Source organism: Trematomus bernacchii, unplaced genomic scaffold (genome assembly GCF_902827165.1).
Source record: "Trematomus bernacchii unplaced genomic scaffold, fTreBer1.1, whole genome shotgun sequence".
NCBI classification, from domain to species: Eukaryota; Metazoa; Chordata; class Actinopteri; order Perciformes; family Nototheniidae; genus Trematomus; species Trematomus bernacchii.
In genome coordinates, this window is record NW_022987565.1 from 697,433 (window position 1) to 721,051 (window position 23,619).

Sequence of the window (23,619 nt, forward strand, 5' to 3'; positions counted from 1 at the left end):
ATCCAGTTGAGGCTAAAATGAGGGTTTATGTGATACCATTTTCATGACTTACTGTATGTGTCACTTATAATTCAATGTTGTCAAGAAAATGATTGTGGCTACACCTTCAATGCAGGAAGACATCTTACGGGAACTTTGCTTCTTTTGAATATGTGGCCCTTCAGCTGAAATGCTCCTCTCCAGCTCTGTTCCTAAATATCTGTCTATAGCAGGGGTGGGCAATTATTTTTTCCATGGGGCCACATGAGAAACTGAAAATATTGTGGAGGGCCGGGCCAAAAGGCTGAACTCAATTCTGCATAATATTAATTGTATTTCTTTATAAAAAGCAGTAAATAGCATTGTTTTGACAAGCTGGTAAGAGTATATGTTATAGTTAAGCAATGAAAAAGTGAGGTTGCCTTACAAAAAAATTTCATTTATTAAATCAAATTTCCCAAAACAATGGTAAACAAAATGAACGTTTTTCACCATTTGTGACTCATATTAGTGAACATTTTCAGTCACATTCACTCAAACACATTTTGAGTTTCATTTACTGTTGGAAAGAGGTTCTTAGCATTCTAAAGACATCACAATATTGTCTTTGTACTCCAAATATTAAGCAAGATACATCATATTGAACTGTCACTAAACATCACTGAACTGTGATTTTGAGAAAAAGGCTTCCAAAGAAAGTGTCCCAGTTCACTGTTGGTGCCTTTACATGCCAACATTTGTAGTCTAACCACCTCATTTGGTGTTTTTAAGTTCTCTTTTCTTGTTCAGTGAGAGAAATCTAGTCTCTGCTGGGCTTTAACGAGTGCATCAAAGTCAGGTTGAATGTCTGAGGTGGAGATGCGAAGCACAGCTGACAGATGATCATCAGTGAGAGAGGATCTATACCTGGATTTCGTAAACTTCATAATTGAAAATGTTTGTTCACATATGTATGCGTGTCCATGCACTCGTTTACCTCCGTGAACAGATCGCTCCCTGTCGTCGTCCCTTTCATCGACCGCATTGCTGCCAGCTCCTCCGTAATCTTGAAGTCCGGTGTTATCCCGCGGACGAATACGAGTAACTGGGCTGTGTCGCGGACATCACAGCTCTCGTCCAAAGCCAAGGAGAAAAAGTCGTAACTTGCCACTTCACGTTGCAGCTGAAGCTCCAGATTCCCCGCAATGTCCTCGATCCTTCTAGTCACGGTTCGCCTGGACAGCGGGACTTGCTCAAATGCGGCTTTTTTTTCAGGGCATGTTAGTGCTGCAGAGTCCACCAAGCACTCTTTGACAAACTCCCCCTCCGAGAACGGCTTACTGTTTTTAGCAATTTTGTGGGATATCACAAAGCTGGTCATGGTTGCTGCATCACTGGATGTGTGAAGCTTGGTAAAAAAGCCTTGCTGCTTTTGCAGCTTAGCTAGCAAAGCTTCCGATGTCCGCGCCCTTTCAGCGTCAGTCAAGTTTTTATATTTCTCCGCGTGTTTCGTCTCGTAATGTCGACTCACATTGTACTCCTTAAACACGGCGATCTGCTCCCCGCAAACTAAACACACGGTTTTACCTCCGACTTCAGTAAATAAATACTTAGCAGTCCAATTTTTGTTGAAAACCCTGCATTCAGCATCTACCTTTCTTTTTTTAGCGGACATTTTTTTGAGGGCTAAAGTCGTCTTGTGACAAGGATCCAATAATGTGCACGTCTTGATATACGTATTGCGTCATTATGCACGTGAATAAAAAACAACTTCAAAATAAAAGCAATGCAGCTTTAGTCCATGCATGAGGTAAAGTTAGAAAATATGTTTATTTTGTAATTTCCAATTAGCCTTACACGGGCCGGTCAGAGTCAACCAAAGGGCCGTATGTGGCCCGGGGGCCGTACGATGCCCAGGTCTGGTCTATAGTGTGTATTGACTTTGACCGTCTAGTCATTGTTGGTGATTTTAACATCCATGTTGACAACCCCCAGGACAGAGGGGCTAAATAACTGTTTTGTGTTCTTGATAACTATGGACTGACTCAGCATGTGACGGAGCCCACGCACAATAAGGGGCACACTCTGGACTTAATGATCTCAAAGGGTCTGGATATCTCTACGGTTGTGGTGACTGATGTTGCACTCTCTGATCATTCCTGTCCTGAGAGCTCTATTTCTGTTCACAAAAATGTTCAAAAAGAGGTAACCACAAAGAGATAAGATAAGATAAGAGATAAGATCTTTAATTTGTCATTGTACAAGTACAACAATGTGAACTCAAGGTGCCAACGCGCAACAACAAGACAATATAAAAACAAGACAATATAAAAACAAGAAATGGGACTTAAATAGAAATGAAAGGGAAGCGATGTTTAACTGAAAATACTAGGGAAATGTTTACTCAGAATTTTTCATCCACACTTGCCCCTGCTAACATCTCAGTAAATGAGCTAGTAGATCGTTTTAATTCAAAAATAAAAAAATGTATAGATGCCATTGCTCCAACTAAGGTAAAGGAAGTGTCTGGCAAGAAAATATCTCCATGGAGAAAGGCCATGACCGTGAGAACAGAAAAAAGAGTGTGTCGAAAAACTGAACGTAGGTGGCGAAAAACAAATCTCCAGGTTCATTTTAACTGCTGAAACAACATCCATAACATTCATCTGCTACTTAGTAATTATTTATCTATTTATCTAATAAATCATATTCCAATAACTTGCATATAGACTCTTATTGCACTATTTCACTTTTTTAAACTACTTGCACTATATTTCTGTTTATCTGTGTTATTGTGTTGCACTGTTGGACGAGCCTGTGACCTAAGATGTTCATCGTCATAACTACACTGTAGCTATGTTCGGATGACAAAATAAAAACCTTGAACCTTGTTATGCATGCCCGCCAAAAAGGAAATCATATCGTTTCCAAACCTAACTTTTTTAGGTCAATGCAGTTCAATTTGCTGAATTAATTTTAAACCCCCCTTTCTCCATGACAACCAAACAACCAATAAGATGGTTACAGGTTAAAATCTCCAGAAAAAGCAAGTGAATGAACCCTGGAGTTGTAAATCTAAGAGGGCATATTGACTGATTAATCAACCCTGAAGTCACAAAGCATGCATTTGCAGAGACTTCCTGAGAAAGATTTATTTTGGGAGCTTCTAGCAGGTTTCTCTGAGAACGCTTTTTGCTTATTGTGTTCGAGAGGTAGTTTCCTGTGTGAAGTCTCAGCAGAACCAATGTGAAAACTACAAAGTGAGACTATACAAACTAACCTGGCTATGAGAAATGTATTTGAAAGCGTATGTGTTTGCAGGATTGTTGCTGAATTTGTATCCTCGTGGTTGATTGCAATTATATTGTAAAAACCTTTGGATGAAGGTCAAATGTAAAAGAAGTTGTTGATTAAAAATATATTAGGAATATGCTCATATGTTTTTTTATATTAAATAAAAATAATCATGGCTGGTCACACCTTTACCCACACAAACAAACAAACAAACAGCTGATGGTCACACAGCTGGGGGAGTTTAACATTAAATACAGAAAGTAAGATGGCGTTATATAGAAATGACAGAACTACAAAGTGTACTCACTGAGAACGAAGAAGATCAAACTGTGGCAGACGTCCATGTTCCAGTCTCTGATGGTTGAACGCTGCCTCTCTTTCTTCTTCACCGGCAAACCAACACGTTTTCACTTCTCTAAACGATGGAGTCCCTGCTTAAAATAAAACACTCACAGCTTGACTCTCCTCTAACACCTGCATGTGTATCACGTATGGTTTCACTTTAAAACTTTGTAACTTAATTCAGGAACATAATATATTCAGTTTTTAACATTTAAAGGGGACCTATCATGCAAAATGCACTTTTATACGTCTTTTATACATGAATATGTGTCCCCGGTGTTCCAGGGAACTCACCAAGTGTCAGAAAACACAACCCTCTCTCTTTTCCTCCATACCCAAATCTCTAAAAACGGGGCTGCAACGGATCTGATAAAAACTGATCCAGATTTGAACATTTCTCTGACGTCAGGACGGAGGAGCTGACCTATCAGGGGAATGAGAGGTTGCCGTGGCATGGTAACAGCATGGTAACACGACGCTCGTAACTCGGCCCCCTCCTTTGCAGGGGGGCGTGGTCAGCTGCAGCTCATGCAAAGACAGGGTGGAGGAGAGCAAAATAGAGCGAGGCATGGCTAAAATGCATGATCTGTTTGGTATTTTGAAAAAGAAAACGTATAAATATACCTTATATAGGTATGGCCCTACAATATATTATTCAAATATAGCATTATAGGTCCACTTTAAATTATTAAATTATTGTGAAACACATTTCAGAAATAATTTAAGATAACTTTTATTTGTATATGTAGGAAGTGTGTTGTGCAGCAGATGCAGTACAGAGCAGGAAGAGTGCTAATATAAAATACAATATAAAAAATAAAACTCTATAAAAAAAAAGGTGCAAATCCAAATATATATATAAACAATACAAACAGGTTAAAAGTCTGACACATTACACAACAGTATGAGGAATGGCATCTTTTATCCCGTACTGACCACATCTATAGTTTCATATGTATTTATTTATATTCCGCTACAATTAAACATTTATTTAAATTAAGCCTTTCACCAAAATAGGCAATTTAATAGTCAAAGCTATTTCGAAGCAACATATATTATGCTAATCTGCTAACTTGACTAGAACAGTTTACCTTACAGAGATAACTTTAATACCATATCAAGTGTAATAAAATGAACTTTATAAATAAATTGAAGCCATAAAAGAGCTTTTTACATTAAACTACATATCATTTAGCTGAGGCTTTTATCCAAAGGGACTTACAATAAGTGCAACCAGCTTTGACCTGAAGCAAACTGTTGAAGCGGCACATTTGTGAACTAGAGCAGAGCTGGACTTATCATCACATGAGCAGGTCATTCAAAGCAGGTTTGAAATAAGTAAATGGTGAAAGGGGACCTATCATGCAAAATGCACTTTTGTACGTCTTTTATACATGAATATGTGTCCCCGGTGTTCCAGGGAACTCACCAAGTGTCAGAAAACACAACCCTCTCTATTTTCCTCCATACCCAAATCTCTAAAAAAGGGGCTGCAACGGATCTGATAAAAACTGATCCAGATTTGAACACTGTCCTGACGTCAGGACAGTTGCGCAACGCTATTGGGCCAACTCCACCAATCAGGAGGAGATAGCCACGACCATTGCCGTCGCGAAAGCGCTGGAGACGCTGTAGTACATATGCCAGGCCTCTAGATGGTGCTGTTCTCACAGAATCAGCCCTTGCAAAAACAGAGCTAAAAAAGTGCAAATTGAGCGAAATGAGGCATGGCTAAAATACATGATCTGTTTGGTATTTTGAAAAAAAAAAAAGTATAAATATGCCTTATATAGGTATGGTCCTACACTATATTATTAAAATATAGCATGATAGGTCCACTTTAAATAATCGTACATATTCCCACAAACATCTCTCTGTTTCAGAATATTTACACGGCTGCTTAATTCAGTGTGAGAGTTATTGGGGGTTGTTAACAGTAGAGTACAGAGGGGGCTCATCAGAGCTAGCTTCCACCTGAGTAACAGAGTAGATAACACACTCAGCGTCACCGTGGAAACCGCTGTGGGACGAGCCCACGCTGACAAATTTGATCTCAGAGTATGTGTGTTGACTCGGGTCGTCTTCAGCCTGGAGGAAAAAACATTGCTTGATTAAATGTGTCTTTAAAAACAGAACAAAACAAGCAACTGGACTTCGTTGTGAAGTTACGAAAGAAACTTTCAGAAGTTGTGTTTCTTTACGTATTTTATTCATATTTACACGTATTATATTACTGCAGACATTGTCCGAAATGAATCAAAGCCAAATCTGGTATTTCAGTAAATAGGAATAGGAAGCAGCAACAGGTACAAACATGTAGCCCTACCGAGCTAATGTTTTGTGATCCAAAAGTTAAAGTTGTATAACATTTTTTGGTGTATTTTGTAAACTAGCTGCAGTGACATCGTTGTAGTAATCATTGGTTTTGTCTCAATTTGGTTGTGTTTATTTGGCGTAAGTGTAAATTGAAGAGATTTCCCCAGGAGATCTCACATAGACCCTCGTACACTTAGTGGGTCTACAGAAGAATGTATTAATATGATGCTCAGATTTCCTCAAACTCACCTCTGGTGCAGAAGCACATTGTGTTTTCTCATGAGGTTCTGAAAAACACAACAGACCTTTGAGAAAAAGACTCAGAACAGATTTTCAAACATGACATCACACATTCCCCATTTGGACCAATATTTAGGCCAACTGTTCAAATCTGAGTAAAACAAGATAAATAGATGTGTTTTGTAAACAACAGAATATACAGTATATTTAATCATTAACCATCCTGCCAAATTTAAACTATTAAAACAAATGTAATAAGTATATAAAATAAGGTTTCAATTAAAAAAATAACAAGCTATGGCTTTACATGTTTCTAAAATGCATATTGTCTTGAAAAAAAGCCTCTGATCCTCTGACTTCACTGAGTCTCCAAAATAGAGGAAGCTATCCTTTTAGCTCTCTCTATTTGTGTGTGTTTGTAAAGCTTATTTTTATAAATGGCATACGTTTTGTAGATAGACTGATTTGCAGTCAGGTGTGATATAGATTTAAATGTGTGTTTTTTTTCATATGGTATTATTGTTTAGTTGCATACAGTAGATAGTACTAGACTATGTTCTATGTTTGTGATGTTGCAATTTACAAAGCATAAATCTAGCATCTGCTTCCTCTGCAACAACTGAAGGATTGTCACTCTACAAGAACCAGTGATAACAAAACCTTTAGACTGAGCAGCAGTTGGGTTATTCTTAATGCTGTAAATGAATATCCGTACACCCAGTCTGGTGATGGGGGATGGACATTTTTTGTGAGAAAGTTATTTTACAATTGTGCGTCTGCTTTTAAAGTTAATATAGGTCAAGAGAAAACTACAACTTTTCAGTGAGAAATGTTTAGTGTGTGTGTGTGTGTGTGTGTGTGTGTGTGTGTGTGTGTGTGTGTGTGTGTGTGTGTGTGTGTGTGTGTGTGTGTGTGTGTGTGTGTGTGTGTGTGTGTGTGTGTGTTACCTGGTTCCTCACTTTTGGCTTTACAAATCCTCTTCCTGCAGAATACCAGCACACACAGTGATGACACGATGACCAGGACGACCAGAGTCAGAGACACATACAGGATCACATCTGTGGCTGTTTGAAGAGTTAAATGTAAACCATGACATCTAACACTTGAGTACCCATAATCCATTTTGTTTTTCAAGGGGGGGACAGGTTATCTTTAGGTGAAGACAACAGGTCAACAGTATTTGCCATATACTGTCGAAGTAGAGTAAATCTTTAAAACACTGGGAACCTGATTTGGAGGTTCAGCATTTTAAAATCTACTTTTGTAAACTTTTGGACATTCTCATGCTCTCAAGTTGTTGAAACGTTATCTAGTAAACACAGTGTGTGGATGTACCTTTAGTTGTTTCAGGCTGCTCTGTAGTTTTAGGAGAAGTGGTCAGAGCTGTGAACAAAAACAAGCAGACACAAAGAAGTCCTGATGAGAGAAATTAGATCCTCCTGAGTGTCTGTGAGTGTCAGCTGAACTCTTTTAAATTGAGAGTTTAAAACATCAGCAGCTGTCAGTGAAAACTGTCTTCAGAGACATGAACAAACATTTTCATTATGAAGCAGAAACTTACCATCAGTGACGTTGAGCCTAAACCTCTGGTATAGATCGTTAGAGGAAGTTCTGTCCAGACCACACCTGTACCATCCTGAGTCAGACTGGGTCAGCTGGTTGATGCTCACATACACAAAATCTCCTGTTGGAATTATTTGAGTATATCTGATCCTGTATCTGCCTTTTTCCTGATCTGATTTACTAGTCGTTTCAACAAGATTGTCTCCTTTTTTACATTCTCCCTTGCAGAAGTACTTCTTGTATCTATATTGAGTAAAGTTGCATCGAACTACAATATTTCCTCCAGTTCTAGCATCGATTGTTTTTTCTGCAGAAGGATCACCATCCAGCATTGCTGTTGAAAAAAACAAACAATCAAAAGTTACAATGTGTAGATTACAAATCTTAGTTTCACCATGTGTGTGTTTTAAAAACTTGATCCAGTCACTGAGGGTTAAGGTGTGACTCTTTAATGAAGGCTTTTTAACTTAAAGGTCCCATGACATGGCCATTTCTACTGATCATAATTCCATTGTTGAGGTCTACTAGAATAGATTTATATTGTTCAATGTTCCAAACTCACATTGGTTTCTCATACAGCATCTCTGTATAGTATGTGTATTCACTCTCTGTCCTAAACGGCTTGTTGGAGCCCCTGCCCCCCCCTCCCTGTGAGCCCACTGTGCTCTGATTGGTCAGCTCGCCCACTGGCTCGCTGCTGCGAGGAGCTGGCTTACTGGTGTGGTTTCCTGCTTGCTGCGAGACAGCGAGACATCACGAATGGACGCGGGAAGGGGGGGGGGGGTGCTGAGGGGGCTGTAGCATCTACGAGTCTCCACAAGACTCCCCCTCCCCCCCCACCGCGGCGCACCTACAGTGTAATCGCGCCACAGTTTCGCCGGGCTGCGAGGCTCCACTAGCACCCCCCCCCCCCCCCCCCACAGCGCGTCACATTTTCGCCGCTAAAAGAGTGTGTGTGAGGAGCTCCACGACCAATGGGTCCATTTGGGTATGGGCACGTCACTGTACTCAGGAAGAAGACAATGGACAAATATAAATCTCCAACGAGGCGTTTTGGGGCAGCATAGACCAACACAGTCTCACTCCCTGAAAGTCCAGGAGCGACGCTTGGTCAGGGTCCTATGGCGTGCAGTTGTGACGCGCCGAGGCTCCTTCAGCTTCATAAACGGACGCAAAGAGCTTTCAACTGATTGCAATGTATTCCCATCGGCGGCGGTATTTGACGCTCAGGGAAGCACCGCATCGGTCCATGTCGGTGGCATTTAAAGGCAATGTGAGCGTCCATTCCCATTGGATAACGGAGGATTTTACACCCAGAAGTAACTATTCTCCTTACTGTCGATTGATTTTACAGTGATATCTGCACTACTCATGAACTCAAAAACACCAGATTATCCTTGTTAATTACACAACATTGATTGGTTTAAATTGTGTACAATGTTTTTGTATTTTTCCCCTTCGATTCGGAGAAACAAATATTTTTTCGGAGTTTAGGATGGCAGAAGACACTACACTACCCAGAATCCTCAACTATCATTTGGGACTACACCATGTGCTTTGCTCGACAAACCCCGTGACTAGTCCTCAAGCTCTGTGATTGGTTGACCTCCAACTGCATTCCATATGAAAAAAAAACGTTTCGTAAAAGATAAAATCATACTTTATTCAGCAGTGCTTGCTTTACTCTTTGAAAGTCATCACATGAATGCATTGTAATAAATGGTTCAGCTGCATTAAACATTACACATCTGTCGTATTTCTTTATTTATCTACAGAGATCGGGCCTCAGAATAGACCGGAAACTATTCTTTTACCGTTCTGTTTTAATTTCACAATAAAGTTAGTAGTAATAATTTGTTTTGATATTATTGTTTTTTATTAACTACTAGACCGCTGGGTCATGTTAAGACCATCTTTTCTGTGTTGCTGTGGGTTTTTTACATCGCTTTTGTGTTACAAATATCAAAACAATAACAGAATATATCCGTCGTAAACTAAACCGGAAACAGCAGTATATTTTATTTTGTTAACACTGTAAACTTGACAGCTTTTTAACCCGCACCTCCTACTGGTTAAAGCACGTTATTACACGTTTAGAGTAATTGCAATGCAGGTAGATTGTGTTGCTTTTTAATGACTGTTTTAAAATACCTTTTTCTTAATGTCTTTCATTTTTGTAAAGCACTTTTGAATGTGTTATATTTTATGAAAACATTTAAATATTAAGAGTACATACAAAATAGGAGGAAAGTAGAAGGTCAATGATAGTGGGATAGTGGTGGTCTAATGGATAGTGAGGTGGGCTGAAGATCGGAAGGTTGTGAGATCCCGCCTGGGACACCACTACTAGTGTGTCCTTGAGTAAGGCACTTAGTCCTTAGTTACTCCAGGGAGAATGTCCCTGTAATTGGTAATTGTAAGTCGCTTTGGATAAAAGCGTCAGCTAAATGAAATGTAATGTAATAGTAATAGAAGATACTGTAAATGATATCTAGAATAAAACAGTTTAGTGCCGGATGTACACAGATATTAATAGGAGGATGTGCAAAACAGACAAACTAATTAGGCTTTATTTAAACATTAAATAATACTTTAGGTTAAGGTATTCTTTTAAATACATGTAAGCACTTATTTTAACCGATATTATACATATTATTTATACTCTTATAAGATGTATGTAGATAGAATAAGAAATGTGCAGAATATGACAGTTTAATGGTGGAGGTACACACATATTGATAGATGTCTTGTTGAGGAACCTATGACCCAAGTTTGTCATCATTGCATAACTACACCGTAGTTGTGTATATGATATGTCAATAAACCTTTGAAAATCTTGAAATCTTGAAAGGGATGTGCAAAATAGCCATTATATACAGTTTTTGATGAACGATTAGAGAATAACGAGTAATGAATATACTTTATAGGGATCTGCAGATACATTTTTTGTCTTCTCAAGAACCAACTATCAAATATCTCGCTTGATTGTTGGCACTTAACAATCACCTTCACTGAATTTTACTCAGGTGTAACTAAAGTCTGATTTAAGGGTTGTTTATATTTCATCTGTATAGACTCTTATTGCACTCTTTCACTTTTTACTATTTTACTATTTTTCTTTTTGTATTTACTTGCAGTATTTTTTCTGTGTATCTTTTTTATTGTGTTGCACTGTTGGAGGAGCCTGTGACCAAAGGGGGGGGTTTTGGTTAGTGTGCCGTCGATGGGATTCATTCCATTTCAAAGTGCTGTTTGACGCTCGGTGTAAACTTCTCGCACTGCCACTCCAACATCCAATCACAGAGCTTGAGGACTAGTCACGGGGTTTGTCAAGCAAAGCACAGGGGGTGTTTCTCAATCGCGAGTATGCTTGCTTGGTAGCACATGTCTGCCGAGCATCTTGCTTCAGAAGCGAGGCAAGAATACTTCCTGCCATTCGGAAAACAAAGAGTGGAACACGCTAGCAAGTGTGCAGGTGTGCGTCATATGAGAGGCCCCGCCTTACATCTTCCGCCACAGATTTGGGGAAATTGGTCCGTGCGCAAAGCATTGTGGGGATTTTAAGACCGCGAAGTCTACTCATGTGCAGCCTCGATATTTCTCCAAACGGAGTACGCCGGGCTCGGTAGATTTCCAAGTATGCTGGAGATTGGAACAGTACTTCGGCGGCACTCGATGACATAGTATGCTTGAAATAGTGGCTCTGAAGCAGCTTTACTCGCGATTGAGAAACACCCATGGTGTAGTCCCAAACGATAGCTGAGGATTCTGGGTAGTGTAGTGTCTTCTGCCATCCTAAACTCCGAAAAATATTTGTTTCTCCGAATCGAAGGGGAAAAATACAAAAGCATTGTACACAATTTAAACCAATCAATGTTGTGTAATTAACAAGGATAATCTGGTGTTTTTGAGTTGATGAGTAGTGCAGATATCACTGTAAAATCAATCGACAGTAAGGAGAATAGTTACTTCCGGGTGTAAAATCCTCCGTTATCCAATGGGAATGGACGCTCACATTGCCTTTAACTGCCGCCGACATGGACCGATGCGGTGCTTCCCTGAGCGTCAAATACCGCCGCCGATGGGAATACATTGCAATCAGTTGAAAGCTCTTTGCGTCCGTTTATGAAGCTGAAGGAGACTTGGCGTGTCACAACTGCACGCCATAGGACCCTGACCAAGCGTCGCTCCTGGACGTTCAGGGAGTGAGATTGTGTTGCATAGACAGGTCTTTTCTGTGTTAGAGTTTTACTCGCTACAGGGTGTACTTTGAGGGTTTGTGACTCTGCAGACCGTTCACATGCAGAAAAACCTTCATAACACACAAGGGGACAGGTAATAGCCGGAAAAGCATGACATGGGACCTTTTCATTCTTCCAAGAGATTTAGAAAATCATTATTTTACACTGTGCTCACAATTGGATTTTATATCATTATATTTTGAATTTATATTAGATAAGAATGCTTTAATAAAATAGTTGGCTTTGACATTTTTATTATAAATAGTATCTGATTAAGGTTAACTGATAATTCAATATGTGAACTTTAGGATGAAGATTTGTTGCAAATAGTGACATTTATTTTTTTAATAATTTCTTTATCCCTTGAAATGATCATTGTTATATTATTACTTACTCTGAGTTTCCTTGAATTCATATGCTCATAACTTCCCTAAAACATGACTTATCTAAACACTTCTGCATTAACTGTGCTTGAGAAAAGATGAGCTCGTCTCTTTAAGCAGAAGTGTTTTAAATGGTGAGGTTTAAGCAGAATGCATGTTTTAGGGAAGTACTGAGCATACAGTGAATGACATTTGGACTAAACAGCATTAGTTGTGTTAGAGTTAGTTAACGGATGTTTTAATATATTTTTGCTGTTGTAAAACACGGGCCCGAATTAATTTCACTTTCTTTAAGACTTTTCTCAATTTTGGGATTCTTTGTTCACCGTGGAGTCATGCTAGAAAAAGTTATCAAATTCAAGATGATCTGAAAATGGTAATTTGGGGCTAAAGTATTCCTTTAAAGCCCGACCGCAGCCACACACCACCAGTTCAGTTTTTAATATTGTCTATTGATCTCAATCTATTACTAATTGTCTTACTTGTTAACAGAACACAGAGCGGCCATATGATCTACTTCATTCAGATAAGAACAGATCAATATGCTCGTGCCCCTGGTAATACATTCTTCATCAATATATTCTAAACAATAATATTAAAAAACACTTGTCAGGGTTCATACACTTTTTCACCAATGATTTTCAATGATTTTCCATGACTTCTCCATGACCTTTACCTCATTTCCCATGACCAAAAAAATTACTCTTTCTCAGCGGTACCACTGAAAACGGTTTATTTTAACATGGAACAGGAAAATAAGGTCTGCATATGAAACATGTTGTGCCTATCTAAAACAAAGCCAATAATAGGCTTACTAGCTTCTACACGCTAAAGAAACTAAAATCTCTCACCAGCAAAATACCTCGTCAGTTAAATGCCATTTTACGTTGCATTACTATACGATACAGTATTTATTATCATTATAGTATTACTATTTCGTCGATTAGATAAAATATAAATTATATTATATACTTTAGTTACATTTCCATGACTTTTCCAAAACTTTGGGAAAAATATTGTTTTCCATAACTTTCCCAGGGCCTGGAATTAGCATTTTGAATTTCCATGACTTTTCCAGGTTTTTAATGACCGTAACAACCCTGACTTGTGCACGTGTGTCAGTTTCGGTTTATGAGTTACTTTCAGAAGACATGTAGGATTTAGATAGTTAATGTTGAAAAGGTAAAACTATTATTAAGACAATGAAGAAGATTACGTTTTTAGTAAAACTCACCATCAACAACGATGATCTCAATGTCCTTGTATAAAGCCTGTTTCAAAGATGATCCCGCACCACACCTGTAGCGTCCTGAGTCAGACTTGGTCAGCTGAGTGATGGTGACAGAAAAAACTCCATTTTTATAATCAATGCTGTATCTGCCTCTCTGAGCTGTGGCACCGGGTGTTTCAATGAGAATGTCTTCTTTATCACATGGTTCCTTACAGAAGATCTTCCTGATTCCAAAAGAAGGAATGGAGCATTTAACTCTGACATCTTCTCCTTCAATTCCTGAATAGACAGAGAGATGGGCACTGACGAGACCGGTGTTTCCATCCTGCAGAGCTGAACAAAAGATGAACAAAAGTTGAGCCATCATTAGTAGTGGTCAGTACTTCCTGTAAGATGCTGCAGTCTGATCACAACACTTCCTGTTTCACATGAACACAGATCCTCAGAGTTAAACCACAGCCTGTGACTGAAGATCACCATCAGCACTGCAGGTTAATGTTACCGTTTGGTCTGAGATCTTTATCCTTCTTTAGACACAAAGACTACATGAAGTCTCCATCTGTAACTTTAAGAGTTACTTTAACGCAAATCCTTAAAGTACATAACCTAAAAAGTATTTAATGTCAACACCACTTTTTTATTTATGACATTTTTGGACAAAACACTTCGATAGATAGATATAAACTTTATTTATCCCAGCAGTGTCAAGCCGTACGCAAGTTATAAATGTTTAAAAGATACAATAAGATACAAATATAATAAAAAGTTCAAATTAACATTAGCGGCATGTATATATAGTAAGAATACAAATCAAAAGATTAATAAATGAATCAAGAAAATATTTTGCAGATTAAATGATTATGAAAACAATCATATTCATTATTTCACAGAAAAAAACTGTCGTAATGACTTCATTTTATTCATTCAGTAAGCAGATAATAACTGAGTTTAATGATGATGTACAGTTAGTTTGAGGAAGTGAAGCATGTGTCATTGGTTGCATAGGTACTAAAAAGCCTAATTTTGGAATATTTGAATAACTCGTAATGCTGAAGCCTTGCATTAATTTTATGAAAATAAAGGGATGTACTCACAGAAGAGGAAGAAGAAGCAGATCAAAGTGTGAGAGACTTTCATGCTGACACTCTGATGGTTTACCACTGACTGTCTTTCTTCACTGGCTAACCAGGAACTTGTTACTTCTTTAAATGATGAAGTCCCTCCTCCAAACACAACACAGCTCTACTCTCCTCAGTACTTATAGTAGATAAAGTACATTATTCAAAGGTTTACATTCACTTTAGATAATAACACGGGAGATTTTTTCTCTCTCTCTCCCTCTACGGAAACCCTGATATGTATCTATATTAATTTAAAATAAAAAACTACAAGTCCATGACTGTTTTTATAAGTTGTTCTTGCATGAAGCCAACAATTTCCCCTAAAAGATAATTTTCTTGGAATCTTTGGGACACAGTTTGGTAAAAAACTAATATTTTTTGTTGTTAAATGAGTTTGATGACGGGCTCTGTGCTTAGTGTGCTTTTTAACACTAACACTTTTAATGCTGCATGTTTGCAAAATCCTTAGTAACACATTTTTTTGGGTGTTCTTGTTGTTGTTGTTATTGTTATTGTTCTGACTAAAGGTTTACTCGGTCAGTTCAGCAATGACCACAAACTGTTCAAAGTTCATTTCAAATTTAGCAACATTTATTCAGATAGAAAGGGTCTCTAGTTACATTTTGAACAAAAAAACTCATGTGAAATATTGTAAACGCCACTTCTCCACATTTACCTGTTCAAGTGAAAGAATGTTTCACTTTTTAATTCTTTTCAAAGAGCCGGTTTGTGCTTGTTGTGTTTCAGTTTGAGAAGTGTGTGTGTTCGGCTGCATTTCCTCTGAAAACCAAACATAATTTAAACCACAAACAGCTCAGTCTGTGAAAGATGAAACTAATTTCCTCCCCGTTAACCCTTTAAACTCCTCTTCCTCCTCTCAGTGGAGATGCAGCCCGTCTGTCTGTGTGGAATATTCTTTACAGTATGGACTTAGCAGAACAGCTTCATGGAGCGATATACAAATATATTTTCAAGTATCTTTTATGGAATAAATTTGGTTAAAAAAAAAAAACTGGATTTCTCTTTATTTATTTCTCCAAGTTGTGGTGGCTCTACTCTTCAGCCACCTCCCTTGTGTGTTTGTTTTCCCTTTCCCTGTCTGTGTGGGCGTGGTGGCTGTCACTCCTGGCTCCCGGCTCAATCTCCACCTGCTGCAATCAGCTGTACACACCTGATTTCCATCAGCCATTTACTAATGGCATATCAGCGGAGGCTCCACAACCTGTCAGCGCCAGATCGTTGTTTAAACCCCAGTGGTAAAACTCTCAGCCTTCTTAGCCTTCTTAGCTATTTTTCTCTACACTGAATGTTATTCTCACGTGTTTTTCTTGTGCTCCAGGATCACTCTCCAGCCGCCTTGTTGCCATCACCAGCCGCCACCAGTCGTCAATCCTGCCGGATTACTCTCCACGCTCCTCCACCTCAAAATAAACCTTTTTTCCAACACTCTGCCGTGTCCTGCGTTTGGGTCCTATCAGATAACGTAACAGAACGATCTGGCCAGTATGGACCCAGCGGACACAGGCCACCAGTCCAAGACTGCGGACGAACTCAGCCAAGCCCTGGCCAATCAAGGCGCTCTCGTGGGGCATCACGACGTGGTTCTCCGTGAGGTTGTGGAGACTCTCCGGAACCTCTCCGCTAACGTGCAAAGGATCGGCACGCAAGTAGAACTGCTCACTTCACAGTCTTCTCCCCCGCAGCCCGCTGCACAGCCAACAGCCCCTCCCCCCGCTCCTGCCGCACCTCTCCATCAGCTACGAGAGGCTGTCATTCCTACACCGGAGCGATACGCTGGAGATTTGGGTATTTGTAGAGCCTTTTTGTTCCAGTGTTCATTAGTTTTTGAGCAGCAGCCTAGTACTTATCATACAGATGGGGCTAGGGTAGCATATGTAATGAGTCTGTTGAGGGGGAGTGCTCTAGATTGGGCTACATCCGTTAGGGAGAGCCAGCCACACATTTGCTCATCATTTGATACTTTCATTTCCGAAATGAAAAAAGTTTTTGATCACCCGGTACGGGGGAGGGACGCTTCCAGGCACCTTCTTTCTCTCCGGCAGGGCTCCCGTAGTGTAGCCGAATTTTCAGTTGAGTTTAGAACAGTTGCTGCTGACTCAGGCTGGAATAACGAGTCATTGCAGGATGTTTTTCTTCAGGGGCTGAATGAAGCAATTAAAGACGAGCTAGCTGCTAGGGATGATCCAGTTAGCTTGGATAATTTAATTGCCACAGCTATCAAGATTGATAATCGCCTCAGAGAGAGACGTAGGGATAGGAATAGCCGTCACCCCAATCCCAGCTACTCCTCACCTGATCCCCAAATTGGCACTGCCACTGCCCCAATCTCCAGATCCTTCCCAACTCCTTTCTCGGTTTCACCCCCCGAAGATGAGCCCATGCATGTGGGAAGGGCCCGCCTCTCACCATCTGAGCGGGCTAGAAGGACCCAGGCTGGGGAATGTGTTTATTGCAGCCAAACCAGTCATCTCGTTTCCTCCTGTCCTAATCTGCCAAAAGGTCAGGCTCGTCAGTAGCTGTGGGGATTCTGGCGAGCCCTTCCTCCTCTCTCAACCCCCGACCCAGAACGCAGCTAGAAGCCGTGCTTTGCTGCAACCAACAGTCACTACCCCTGCTCGCCTTAGTGGACTCGGGGGCGGACGAGAACTTTTTGGACATTGACATTGCAGCTCAGGCAGGAATTCCCTGCGAAGTGTTAGATTCACCTCTTAATGCCAATGCTCTAAATGGAAAATTCCTGGCCCAAGTCACTCACCGCACCAAGCCAGTAAACCTCATTCTGTCTGGAAACCATCGTGAGTTTATTCAGTTTCACCTAATTTCCTCACCTCATGACCCCATAGTGTTGGGCCATCCCTGGTTAAGAACACACAACCCCCAGATTGATTGGGTAACTGGCAAAATCATTAGTTGGAGTTTTTTTGGTTTATCCTCATGCCTGCAGTCTGCCCTACCGCCAGCAGAGGCCGCCGCTCCACCACCCAAGATCGAGCCGCCTGACCTGTTATCTGTCCCCACTGAATATCCTAACCTAGGAGAGGTGTTCAGTAAACAGCAAGCTCTTTCTCTTCCTCCTCATCGACCCTACGACTGTCCCATTGACCTCCTTCCCGGGGCCCCTCTGCCTTCCTCACGTCTGTTCAACCTGTCTCGCCCTGAGAGAAAATCCATGGAGAGTTACATCCATGACTCCCTGGCTGCCGGTGTCATCCGTCCATCCTCCTCCCCGGTCGGTGCTGGTTTTTTCTTCGTGTCCAAGAAGGACCGCTCACTGCGGCCCTGCATTGATTACAGGGGTCTTAATGCCATCACTGTAAAAAACAAATATCCATTACCCCTCATTAACTCCGCCTTTGAACCCCTCCAGGAAGCCACAATTTTTTCCAAACTGGACCTCCGCAATGCCTACCACCTCGTCAGAATCCGTGAAGGGGACGAGTGGAAGACTGCCTTTAACACACCACTCGGTCACTTTGAGTATCTGGTGATGCCTTTTGGACTGACGAATGCCCCAGCAGTTTGTCAGTCGATGGTGAACGATGTGCTCCGTGACCTCCTCAACCGGTCAGTCTTTGTCTACTTGGATGACATTCTCATATTCTCTCGTAACAAGGAGGAGCACATTATCCATGTCAGGCAGGTGCTGCAGAGACTGAAAACAGACTCTTTGTGAAGGCGGAGAAATGCGAATTCCATGTCAACACAGTCTCATTCCTGGGCTACATCGTTGAGGAAGGAAAGATTAGGACCGACACTGAGAAGATCCAAGCGGTGGCGGGGTGGCCCAAACCAACCTCAGTTAAACTGCTTCAACAGTTTCTTGGTTTCGCCAATTTCTATCGGCGCTTCATCAGAGACTACAGCAGAGTGGCGGGCCCTTTAACCAGACTCACTTCCCCTACAACTGTTTTTTTCTGGACTCCAGAGTGCGATGCAGCCTTCTCGGAGCTAAAGAGACTTTTCACCACTGCCCCTGTGCTCATCCACCCTGATTCCTCTCGCCAGTTCGTGGTGGAGGTCGATGCCTCCAACACCGGGGTAGGGGCAGTTCTTTCCCAGCGCTCGGAACGAGACCAAAAATTACATCCTTGTGCATTTTTCTCTCGCCGCCTCACTCCAGCTGAGAAGAACTATGATGTGGGTAACAGAGAGCTGCTGGCTGTCAAACTTGCCCTAGAGGAGTGGAGGCACTGGCTGGAGGGAGCCGAGCTCCCTTTTATTGTATGGACAGACCACAAAAACTTGGCGTACATCCAATCTGCCAAGCGCCTTAACTCCCGTCAGGCTCGATGGGCCCTGTATTTCGGCCGCTTCTCATTCACCCTTACCTACCGTCCAGGGTCACGGAACCTCAAGCCGGACGCTCTCTCTCGCCAGTTCGCTTCTGAAGGACCAGCTATCCCGACACTATCCTACCTGCCTCCTGCGTGGTGGCGGCTGTTACCTGGGAGATTGAGTCATTGGTGAAGGAGGCTCAGCGGGCGCAGCCTAACCCAGGTAACTGCCCAGCTAATAGTCTTTTTGTGCCTACCCCTGTTCACCCCAAGGTCCTGCAGTGGGCACACGCCTCTCGTGTCATCCTGGTGTCCATCGCACACTGTTTATACTAAGACAACGGTTCTGGTGGCCTTCCATGGCTCAAGACACCAGGGCCTTTGTTGCTGCCTGTACAGTATGTGCCCGCGCCAAGTCCTCCCACCAATCTCCCTCTGGCCTGCTTCGCCCGCTGCCGGTACCTAGTCGCCCTTGGTCGCATGTGGCCTTGGATTTTGTTACTGGACTTCCACTTTCACAAGGAAATACCATCATCCTAACTATTGTGGACAGATTTTCCAAGATGGTACACTTTGTTGCTCTTCCCAAGCTTCCCACAGCCCGAGAGACTGCAGATCTTCTGGTCAATCATGTTGTTCGACTCCATGGGATTCCCACCGACATCGTCTCTGACCGGGGTCCCCAGTTCATTTCCCACGTTTGGAAGGCCTTCTGTCAGGCTCTGGGAGCATCAGTGAGCCTGTCATCTGGCTATCATCCTCAGACGAACGGGCAAACGGAACGGGCCAACCAGGATCTGGGGGCGGCTCTTCGCTGTGTGGCTTTCAGGAACCCTTCGTCATGGTGCCCACATCTGCCATGGATCGAATATGCCCACAACTCCCTGTCAAATGCAGCCACAGGTATTTCACCCTTTCATTGTGCCATGGGTTTCCAACCACCCCTGTTTCCATCCCAGGAAGAGGAAGTTGCTGTTCCTTCCGTTCAGACCCACCTTCGTTGCTGTCGTAAGGTGTGGAGGGACACCCGAGCCGCCCTGCTCCGCTCCGCTGCCCGCAACCGCCTCATCGCAGACCGCCACAGGACCCCGGCCCCCAACTACTTACCAGGTCAGAGTGTTTGGCTTTCCTCCAAAGATCTCCCACTCAAGACAGAGTCGAAGAAACTCACGCCACGTTATGTCGGCCCCTTCATCATCGACTCAGTTATCAATCCATCTGCAGTCAAGCTCAAGCTTCCCCCACACATGAAGGTTCATCCGACATTTCATGTCTCTCTGTTGAAACCTGTTGCCAGCAGCCCCTTGTCTCCTCCAGTGAGTGTTCCCCCACCCCCCCCGCATCATCAATGATCACCCAACCTACACCGTCAGGCCATTGTTGGACGTTCGTCGCCGTGGAAGGGGATTCCAATATCTTGTGGATTGGGAGGGCTATGGTCCAGAGGAGAGGTCTTGGGTTCCCCGGCAGTGTTAGAAATTGAGGGGAAAAAATGCCCCGAAAATATCAGAAAGACCCCAAAAAATTGCAAATGTGAAGAAAGATATCCAAGTTATTCCGATATACTAATCCACCATTATGTGTTTGATTCTGTGTCTGGTTATGAGCCCTCTTCACCTCTGGAAACCTGCAGGTCAGAGATGTTTCCAGAAGTTAAATTGAATCCAGTTGAGGCTAAAATGAGGGTTTATGTGATACCATTTTCATGACTTATGTGTCACTTATAATTAAATGTTGTCAAGAAAATTATTGTGGCTACACCTTCAATGCAGGAAGACATCTTATGGGGACTTTGCTTCTTTTGAATATGTGGCCCTTCAGCTGAAATGCTCCTCTCCAGCTCTGTTCCTAAATATCTGTCTATAGAGTGTATTGACTTTGACCGTCTAGTCATTGTTGGTGATTTTAACATCCATGTTGACAACCCCCAGGACAGAGGGGCTAAAGAACTGTTTTGTGTTCTTGATAACTATGGACTGACTCAGCATGTACCGGAGCCCACGCACAATAAGGGGCACACTCTGGACTTAATTATCTCAAAGGGTCTGAATATCTCTGAGGTTGTGGTGACTGATGTTGCACTCTCTGATCATTCCTGTGTTGTCTTTGAGAGCTCTATTTCTGTTCACAAAAAGGTAACCACAAAGAGATAAGATAAGAGATAAGATCTTTAATTTGTCATTGTACAAGTACAACACAATTACAATGTGAACTCAAGGTGCCAACGCGCAACAACAAGACAATATAAAAACATGAAATGGGACTTAAATAGAAATGAAAGGGAAGCGATGTTTAACTGAAAATACTAGGGAAATGTTTACTCAGAATCTTTCTTCCACACTTGCCCCTGCTAACATCTCAGTAAATGAGCTAGTAGATCGTTTTAATTCAAAAATAAAAAATGTTATAGATGCCATTGCTCCAACTAAGATAAAGGAAGTGACTGGCAAGAAAATATCTCCATGGAGAAAGGCCATGACCGTGAGAACAGAAAAAAGAGTGTGTCGAAAAGCTGAACGTAGGTGGCGAAAAACAAATCTCCAGGTTCATTTTAACTGCTGAAACAACATCCATAACATTCATCTGCTACTTAGAAATTATTTATCTAATAAATCATATTCCAATAACTTGCATATAGACTCTTATTTCACTATTTCACTTTTTTAAACTACTTGCACTATATTTCTGTTTATCTGTTTTATTGTGTTGCACTGTTGGAGGAGCCTGTGACCTAAGATGTTCATCGTCATAACTACACTGTAGCTATGTTCGTATGACAAAATAAAAACCTTGAACCTTGTTATGCATGCCCGCCAAAAAGGAAATGATATCGTTTCCAAACCTAACTTTTTTAGGTCAATGCAGTTAAATTTGCTGAATTAATTTGAAACCCCCCTTTCTCCATGACAACCAAACAACCAATAAGATGGTTACACATTGAAATCTCCAGAAAAAGCAAGTGAATGAACCCTGGAGTTCTAAATCTAAGAGGGTATATTGACTGATTAATCAACCCTGAAGTCACAAAAGCATGCATTTGCAGAGACTTCCTGAGAAAGATTTATTTTGGGAGCCTCAAGCAGATTTCTCTGAGAACGCTTTTTGCTAATTGTGTTATCGAGGTAGTTTCCTGTGTGAAGTCTCAGCAGACCCAATGTGAAAACTACAAAGTGAGACTATAAAAACTAACTTGGCTATTAGAAATGTATTTGAAAGCGTATGTGTTTGCAGGATTGTTGCTGAATTTGTATCCTCGTGGTTGATTGCAATTATATTGTAAAAACCTTTGGATGAAGGTCAAATGTAAAAAAAGGTTGTGGGTTAAAAATACATTAGGAATATGCTCATATGTTTTTTATATTAAATACAAATAATGTGACTCATACTCATGGCTGGTCACACCTTTACCCAAACAAACAAACAGCTGATGGTCACACTGGGGGAGTTTAACATTAAATACAGAAAGGAAGATGACGTTATAGAGAAATGACAGAAATACAAAGTGTACTCACTGAGGACGAAGAAGATCAAACTGTGGCACACGTCCATGTTTGAGTCTCTGATGGTTGAACGCTGCCTCTCTTTCTTCTTCACCGGCAAACCAACATGTTTTCACTTCTCTAAACGATGGAGTCCCTGCTTAAAATAAAACACTCACAGCTTTACTCTCCTCTCTAACACCTGCATGTGTATCACGTATGGTTTCACTTTAAAACTTTGCAACTTAATTCAGGAAAATAATATATTTAGCTTTTAACATTTAAATTATTGTGAAACACATTTCAGAAATAATTTAAGATAACTTTTATTTGTATATGTAGGAAGTGTGTTGTGCAGCAGATGCAGTACAGAGCAGGAAGAGTGCTAATATAAAATACAATATAAAAAATAAAACTCTATAAAAAAAAGGTGCAAATCCAAATATATATATATAATCGATACAAACAGGTTAAAAGTCTGACACATTACACAACAGTATGAGGAGTGGCATCTTTTATCCCGTACTGACCACATCTATAGTTTCATATCTATTTATTTATATTCTGCTATAATTAAACATTTCTGTAAATGAAGCCTTTAACCAAAATAGGCAATTTAATAGTCAAAGCTAATTCGAAGCAACATATCTTATGCTAATCAGCTAACTTTACTAGAACAGTTTACCTTACAGAGATAACTTTAATACCATATCAAGTGTAATAAAATGTACTTTATAAATAAATTGAAGCCATAAAAGAGCTTTTTACATTAAACTACATATCATTTAGCTGAGGCTTTTATCCAAAGGGACTTACAATAAGTGCAACCAGCTTTGACCTGAAGCAAACTGTTGAAGCGGCACATTTGTGAACTAGTGCAGAGCTGGACTTATCATCACATGAGCAGGTCATTCAAAGCAGGTTTGAAATAAGTAAATGGTTAAAGGGGACCTATCATGCAAAATGCACTTTTGTACGTCTTTTATACATGAATATGTGTCCCCGGTGTTCCAGGGAACTCACCAAGTGTCAGAAAACACAACCCTCTCTATTTTCCTCCATACCCAAATCTCTAAAAAAGGGGCTGCAACGGATCTGATACAGACTGATCCAGATTTGAACACTGTCCTGACGTCAGGACAGTGGCGCTACGGCA

The 23,619-nt window shown here is 41.0% G+C and overlaps 1 protein-coding gene across 4 annotated transcripts; it reads right to left on the reverse strand.

Annotated features, from left to right (window-relative positions):
• Positions 1 to 5,383: 5,383 nt before the first annotated feature.
• LOC117478548 (polymeric immunoglobulin receptor-like) lies at positions 5,384 to 22,698 on the reverse strand. Of its 4 annotated transcripts, none has more exons than XM_034125547.1 (8): positions 22,497 to 22,567; positions 13,782 to 13,901; positions 13,572 to 13,665; positions 7,712 to 8,047; positions 7,486 to 7,533; positions 7,098 to 7,214; positions 6,160 to 6,197; positions 5,384 to 5,682 (listed from the first exon to the last, which is right to left on the reverse strand). In XM_034125547.1, the coding sequence occupies exons 2-8, from the start codon at positions 13,890 to 13,892 to the stop codon at positions 5,512 to 5,514; spliced, it is 915 nt and encodes a 304-aa protein (XP_033981438.1). In that variant the 5' UTR covers positions 13,893 to 13,901; positions 22,497 to 22,567; the 3' UTR covers positions 5,384 to 5,511. The 4 variants fall into 4 exon arrangements, with proteins under 4 accessions (XP_033981438.1, XP_033981437.1, XP_033981436.1 ...); XM_034125546.1 differs by lacking the exon at positions 22,497 to 22,567 and adding an exon at positions 14,663 to 14,732; XM_034125545.1 differs by having other exon boundaries at positions 13,572 to 13,901; positions 22,497 to 22,698.
• Between the last annotated feature and the right edge of the window lie 921 nt (positions 22,699 to 23,619).

Coding starts and splice junctions, on each gene's coding strand:
- LOC117478548 (XM_034125544.1), bottom strand. CDS start 14,705: ATGAAAGTCTCTCACACTTTGATCTGCTTCTTCTTCCTCTTCT. Junction 7,215..7,485: donor GCAGCCTGAAACAACTAAAG/GTACATCCACAC, acceptor CTCTTCAAACAG/CCACAGATGTGATCCTGTAT. Junction 6,198..7,097: donor AGCCAAAAGTGAGGAACCAG/GTAACACACACA, acceptor TGTGTTTTTCAG/AACCTCATGAGAAAACACAA.